Source organism: Myotis yumanensis, unplaced genomic scaffold, assembly GCF_028538775.1.
Source record: "Myotis yumanensis isolate MYYU_CA2020_CCGP unplaced genomic scaffold, mMyoYum1.0.hap1 SCAF_1, whole genome shotgun sequence".
NCBI classification, from domain to species: domain Eukaryota; kingdom Metazoa; phylum Chordata; class Mammalia; order Chiroptera; family Vespertilionidae; genus Myotis; species Myotis yumanensis.
This window is the reverse complement of record NW_027223752.1, coordinates 79473341-79481291: the sequence shown is the minus strand read 5'-3', so window position 1 is coordinate 79481291 and position 7951 is coordinate 79473341. Positions and strand designations below refer to the sequence as shown.

General features: G+C 38.0%; 1 protein-coding gene across 1 annotated transcript; it reads right to left on the bottom strand.

The window, feature by feature from the left end:
* Nucleotides 1-621: 621 nt before the first annotated feature.
* LOC139003526 (olfactory receptor 4F3/4F16/4F29) lies at nucleotides 622-1560 on the bottom strand. The gene has a single exon (XM_070405522.1). It carries the CDS (start codon nucleotides 1558-1560, stop codon nucleotides 622-624), a length of 939 nt encoding a protein of 312 aa, XP_070261623.1.
* Between the last annotated feature and the right edge of the window lie 6391 nt (nucleotides 1561-7951).

Here is a 7951-nt window from a genome sequence, read left to right as displayed (position 1 = left end):
TTAAAAATAAAAAACTGAATGTTTTTCTCATAAGAATAGGAATAAATCAAGCATGTTCACTCTAACCACTTCTATTCAGCATTGTACCTTTTGATCTAGCAAGTATAATAAGGCAACAAAAATGAATAAAATCAACACATTAGAATAAAAGGTGTAAAATGTTTTTATTCACTGACATGATCATCTATAGAGAAAATCTTTATAAAAAAACTAGAAGTAATAAGTCTTCAGGATTCAATGTCAATCAATAAGCAAAAACAATCTATTGTATTTATGTATATTAGCAATAAACAATTATAAATTAAACAAAAATATACTTTTTAAAACAGTACCAAAAATGTAAATACTTAAAGATAAATCTCAAAAAAAGATATGTAAGACCTATTCACTGAAAACTATATAACATATCTGAAAAAATTTTAATGGGAATTACATAGATAGATAGACTGTTTTATGGCTCACTCTTCCCTGGGAATAAATATATTCATCAATTAAAAATTATGTTAAAGTTGTGATAACATTCAAATCAATATGTGGTGCCTCAAACTTCCTGAATCTAAAATATCAAACATAGAAACAAAAGGCTACACCATGGTTAGTAAAAAGGACTTATCATATCACTTAAGAGATCTTTCTGTAAATCACTAAATTTTTCCATGCTTTCTTCATTGCCTCCTTCATATCTTTATTCCTGAATGTGTAGATGACTGGATTCAGAAAAGGCGTGAGAACTGCATCAAAAATAGCAAGAAACTTGTCCATCTGTGAATTGGGGTGTGGCCATGTATAAACAAACATGGTTGGGCCAAAGAACAAAAGGACCACAGTGATGTGAGCTGACAAAGTGGAGAAGGCCTTGGATGATCCCCTGGAAGAATGTTTCCAAACAGTAAACATGATGAAGATATAGGAAATAAGGAGAATAAAGAAGGAGCCAACACAGATAAACCCACTGTTGACAGTGACCATGAACTGCAATCTGTAGGTATCTGTGCAGGCCAGTCTGAGGAGCCGAGGAAGGTCACAGTAAAAGCTGTCCAATACATTAGGACCACAGAAGGGCAGATTAACAATAAATGCTAGTTGGAACAACGAGTGACTGACACCAAGGGCCCAGGCAGCAGCTGTAAACAAAATGCACACTCGTGGACTCATGATGGTCAGGTAGTGGAGAGGCTTACATATGGCCACATATCTGTCAAAGGCCATGGCAATGAGCAGCACCATCTCCACACCACCAATGACATGGATGAAGAAGATCTGAGCAATGCAGCCTCCAAAAGAGATGACTTTATGCTTTCTGAAAAGATCATAAATCATCTTTGGTGTGGTGACAGAGCAGGCTCCTAAGTCAATGAAGGAAAGACTGGCCAATAGGAAGTACATGGGGGAGTGTAAATGAGGATCAGTGGTCACAGAAAATACAATGAGGATGTTTCCGGTCATGCTTGCCACATAGAGCACAGAGGAAGACACCAGGAGTAGAAGCTGGATCTCCCATGAATGGGTGAGTCCCAGAAACACAAACTCAGACACAACCGAGTGATTCCCTTCATCCATAGATCCACCCAACTGGGATGTGGCTGAAATTATGAGAACTAAGAAAATGAGGAAGAAATTGTGATTATGGAGATGACAACATGTCAAAGAATTTCAATGTTCTCATTATACATGAGAAGAATACAGTTATCCAGTTCCTCAAATATATAAAAGTCAACATGTGAGCTGCAACATACTTTAAACCTATCTCTAATACTCTCACTGTAATGTTCAGCTCTCAAATTAACAGATTAAGCAAGAACAAAAGATTCATGAGTGCTCGTGACATTCATCACCTGTTTAAATCACCTCTGATATTGACTATTCCTCATTTCCAACATATTCCATCTTGCTTTTATGTATATTCTCATTATCCTCTTCTTCTTCCAGTTTGTTCTCACAATCCGCTGACAGAAAGCAGGGATAAGAGGAAAGCATGATTAACTGAAGGGCTGTCACCTGGAGTGAAAGGCTCCTGAGACATGAGTTGAGACTGAGTTAGGAGATCAGCGGTTCTCAACCTGTGGGTCGCGACCCCTTTGGAGGTCGAAGGGCCCTTTCACAGGAGTTGCCTAAGACCATCGGAAAACACATATATAATTACATATTGTTTTTGTGATCAATCACTATGCTTTAATTATGTTCAATTTGTAACAATGACATTGGGGGCCACCACAACATGAGGAGCTGTATTAAAGGGTCGCGGCATTGGGAAGGTTGAGAACCACTGCTGTAGATTGAAACTGAATGAAGAGGCTGGGGTTTGTGAAACCGGAGAGCCTCTAAGTGTAGTAGAACAGGACAAGTATGTGGATCTTGATAAAATATAGAACCAGCACTATTTTCCATCGTACTTTATCATGTCCACTGCTATCCTGGGTGTCTCTAATTTGCACACAATTTTTCATAACTACAAAGCCCTAAGCTGGCCTCAACACTCTGCAAGGCTTTCATAAGGAGCCTATGCCTCCTAATGATGCAAGGCTTTCTCCAGGCCTAATCAATGTGTATTTGGTATATTTCATCAGAGTTTAGCCAAGGCACATGCCTCACTTAGCCACTAAAAATACAAAGTAGCGCTGCAGCTTTTTTCTGTCCATACAAACCTGAGTATTAAGGACCAGCACTTGGAATAGTTGAGCTATGGAATTTTAATTCATCAGTGATACCCTTTGGTGACACCCTTATGTCCACTGGCATCCCTCCCCCCCACCCTTTAAAATACTGAGTACTGCCTGCATGGTAACCTTCTGATATTTTATATTATCCTGCTTATTTTGACTGAAATACATTCTGATATTTTATCTTCAAGAGACTTTGTATTTTATACTTTTGATTTATGATTACAAACATAAGAGAAATAACAAACACTAATGAGACACATTTTAGGAGGGCAGATTAACTTTCTTCTTGATCTGAACCATAAAATACAAAATGTAACACTGGAGATTTAGTCCTTTAATATGTATTGTATTTATATGTGATGTGAAGGGTGGGCAGAAAACAGTGTTATGTTTCTCCATATTCAGTGCCCACCTCAATCATTCCCTATAGTAGAGAGTAGTTCCTGAAAACACTTAATACAGGTTAATCATTTCAGGAGTCGATGAAATACACTAGAACAGGTATGCTGACATCCTTCATTTTTGAAGCTACAACTCCACAAAGGGCCCTATGACTGATGCCCTCATTCATCCCAGAGCATAAAACTCATAGAGGCTGTCACTGTGTCCTGACCCCAATTCTTGGTCACCATCACTGGCATGAATCTCTATATTCTCACCTACACATGGTAATTACACTGTCACCTCTGGGGACCACAGTCTCAAGTACACACTTTCTATTATCAAAACCTGGGCCCTGGAGTAGGGGGAAGGCAGGGAACAGCCACATGTGCTGCTCATCAGGGCAGGGAGAGTCTGCACAGGAGAAGACTGATGAGATGAATATGCATGGAGACGTGATGGAGACACTGGGGAGAGACCCAGGAAACTCAGGAATTGTTAAAAAAGACCCAAGGCCTTAGTGAGAAAAAGCACATGTCCACATTATGATGAGAAAAAATTCTCATGGAATTATATAAAGACCATGCTGTCCAATTGGTCATCACTCAGGTGGAAAACATGAGACCCAACAAAGTAAACTGAACTTCTCAGATTCACACAATTATCAGAACTGGGCACCAACAGTTAGGTCTCTTGATTCCTATTCCAGAAAGACAAATGCTAGAGAAAATAAGTGAAAAAGAGAAAAATGGGAAACAGTGATTTTTCCTGGTTAAAGCACAAACTAACCAGTGACATTTACACAAAGTGTCCATTAATAATACTAAACTATATAGCAGGCTAACAACAAATAAATGTAAAATGTGTGCCCAATTAAGGATTATTTGACCGATACAATAAATAGTTCATTGTATTTAGGAAAGTGATTATTCATTGATAGTGTAATTTGTATACTGATTCTTATTTTGCTGCTTCCGTAACTGGTCACTACAACTGTTAAAAAAAACTCAAAGTGAGCCCTGGCCCATGTGCTCTGTTGGCTGAGCGTTGCCCCATGCACCAAGAGAATGCCAGTTCAGTTCCCCGGCAGAGCACATGCCCGGTTGTGGGCTCAATCCACAGTAGGGAGATGCAGGAGGCAGCCAATCAATGTTTCTATCTCCCTCCCTCTCCCTTCCTCTCTGCCTAAAATCAATAAAAACATATTTTAAAAAATTTAAGGTGATGTTTCTAAGGAGCCCATTCTTTTGGTCTTTCTAAATTTTATTAAGCCCAAAAGTCAATTAAAATCCCAAACACTTCTTGTAGGTTCTATTGAAAAATTTCCTTCATAATGATTTGGTTGTGTTTTTTGTTGTTGTTTTTTTTTGCTAACTCCTGTAAGTCAAAGAACCAAGAAAACAGTTGAAAATACATGAATTGCACACATTACAAATACAATCTAATGTGGTATACAATATGCTTAAAGTGAATAATAAGATGAATATTAGTGAGGGGTTTTTTGCTGGGGAGGGGCGGTGATAGAAGATAACTCACGTCAGCAAGAGCAGGTGGGGAAGGCCAGGGGCACCGATATTGATTTGGTCTTTTAAGGATTACAGAGAACTGAATAGGAAAAAAGGAAGAAACTTACAATGTGAAGAAAATGCCTTAAATTATATAATAAGAAGTTGTCCTTTAATATTAACTATCATTATTCATATGTATATAGCCCATATTATATACCCAGATACCTAGAAAGTCAGTAGAAAGTTCTTGATTGAGAGGTTAGATTAATAACCCCAACCAGCCCTAGCCAGTTTGGCTCAGAGGATACAGCGTTGGCCTGTGGACAGAAGGATCCCGGGTTCGATTCTGGTCAAGGTCATGATCAAGGTCATATACCTAGGTTGCAAGCTCCTCCCCGGCCCTGGAGCATGCAGGAAACAACCAATCTATGTGTTTCTCTCACACTGATATTTCTCTCTGTCTTTTCCTCTCTCTTTTACTCTCTCTGAAAGTTAATGGAAAAAATATCCTAGGGTGAGGATTAAAAAATAAATAAGTAAATAACCCCAGCCTGTAGTAAGGCCATGCCTTCAGGTCAGTGATCTTTATTATTTTTTATTCTATTCTTTCTCAGTCACATTTTCCAATAGTTTTAAACAGGCGAAAGGGAAAATTCCTCATTGAAAACTTTATAAAAGCCATGATTAATAGTCTCCCAGGGAGAAGGCACCTAAGGCTTCACAACATATTTCTTGCCAGGGATTAGAAAGCATTTAATCTCTAAACCTAGAGCCAGCACTCAACTTATTTTTATAAAGTCTAAGGAATAATCTCATATGCAGGGGGGAAAATAAAATAGAGAAAAGATAAAGAATGAAGATTGAAAATATGGGAAAGAAGGGGGAAGGAGTAATTAGGGAAGACATGCACAATAGAAAGGAAATGAGCATCCGGAGAAAAGAGCTGAGAAGGTTCAGGTAATATGAAATATGGTAGCCTCTGTTTCTGAGAACCCAGGTAAGTTAAAGAGAACATCATTCTCTCACCTTGAATTTGGGGCTGCTCCTGTCTTTGACACTGGTTTCATTTAAGGAAGGAGACAAAAAGCAGATGCTTCCATTACGTGCCCTCTAAGGCTCACAGAGTTTCTGTGTGAAAACCACACATGACAATGAACAGAAAGATTGCTTGTTATGTTGCACAATGATATACATATGTAATTTACTGTGAAGATTTTAACTCTTAGTATGATTTGAGGAGTCTAGTATATACCAAGCAGGAGAAGGAGGTATACAGGACAACAGACAACAAGCACATGAAATTCTCCCTGGTGTGTGTTTCCTGTGTGTTCTACCATTCCAGAAGGGTTCTCTGTCCAATCAGCTTCTGTTACTGAGGGTCACAGTACAGTTATTTCCAAAGGTATGTGGTTCCTCATGGTGGAGTTATCACACGGCTATATGATCACATTCAAAAGTCCAAAAATCATTTCCAAATTTTCATTCCTATCTTCTTTAACCCTAAAAAGACAAAAATTCACAGATTGCCTTTCAAACACTATACCAGAATGGTTAAAGCTTCGACTTTGACGTTGGCCAGGCTTGTTTTTGAATCCAGGCTCCATCATTCACTTGCTGTGTGTTTACGACCAAGTTACTTGACCTCTCTGAATTTCAGATTTCTCGTTACTAACATGGAGATAATAATACCTCACTTGCAGGGTGTTTGAGAAATAAATGATATAATAAATGCAAACATTCCTAACCATACCTAGCACATAGGCTGGCACAATAAATAGTATCTTTTATCTATTGAAAGCTATCTGTATGAGCAACTTTCAAGTATAGAAAATTATTCCTCAAATTCATTTCTGCCATTATTCTCAAGTATTGAAACTAGACCTAAATTTAGGTAAAGCTTTCATATCTACAACTGCACCCAATCACTTGAGTATATTTTCTAAATGAAAATTTTGCTTCTGGTGGAGATACTACTGAAAGGCTGCCTGAGGGATGCAGGGGGAGGATTTGTGCTCTGATGAGGCTGTGCCCCTTCCACCGCTGCTGTCCCCACAGTCCAATGCCATAGACTTCAATTCCCACATGAAGAACATTAAATTAATTTTTATGACCACATCAGATTACACTGGATATTTCACTTGTCCTTCAGGATAAATGAGAGGGGGAAAAATGAAGAAAGGGCAAAGGCAGGTGCTTCAAGAGATTACTGAAGGTTGTGGCCATTCATATTGCAAATCTGTGTTGATCTGCCAAGGCAAGAAAGACAAACTATACAATACCAGCTGCTCAGGATAATAGACTTTTCTCCCTAACTGCCTTTTCCATGAGGTGTATAAATTCTTTAGTTTTTACCTCCACTTTAATTGTGTAAGTGGAAAAAGAAGAGGAATTTTAGGCACATTATAAAGTCAGATGGCTCCTCAAGACCAAAGTTTTCAGTTATGTTCTACTCCATTCTTACCTTCTCACTTATTCACTTTGTTACTTTAAAATGAATTTATTTGGAAGGCCTTAGACCATAAAACTCCTAGAAGAAAACTTGAGTAAACTATCTAAAGAAGTCATTTTCAGCAGGTGGTAAAATATGGAAAACAAATACATTCAGTGTTCAGTGGGTTAATGACAAAGAATGCAGATTATCTACAACATAGATATTGTTTTGTAGAAGAAAATAATATGAGAAATATGGTAGAGATTAGTTTGTGCCTAACATTGAGACCTAATCTAGATATTTAAGAATTATTAAACATAGGGAGTCAATAAATAAGAGGGTACAAAGGGCCAACAAATCAGGCAGAATAATCACAGAGGTCAGAGGACAACCAGCAGTGTCCAGAGAAGCCAAAAGAGAAGAGTGTATCAAGAATGAAGGAGGAAATGGGTTAAGCAAAAAAGAGAGAAAAAAACTCATAAACACAGACAACATTACAATGGTTACCAGAGGGAAAGGGCAGTGGGGGAAAGTAGATGAGGGTAAAGGGAGTGGAGAGATAAGAGTGACAGAAAGATTTGACTTTGGGTGGTAAACACACAATACAATATACAGATGATGTATTATAGAGTCATACATTTGAAACCTATATAATTTTATTAACCAATGTCACCCCAATAAATTCAATAAAAATATTTAAAAAGAAAACTTCCAAGCTTCTAATGATGGCTTTATCTTTCTGGTGACCACCCACCAAGACTCACCTCATTAGAACCAGAGATGCTCCTATCACCCAGGAATATCTAAGGGATTTAGGAGCCCTGTGTTGGGAAGCAGGTTCAAAAACCAAACATTAGAACAAAAGATGCTCCTTGTGCTATTATCACTTAGGAATTTATAAGGGTTCTCAGAACTCTATGCAAAGAACCAAGGACTGAAATATATCACAACTCCATACCTATCAGAAT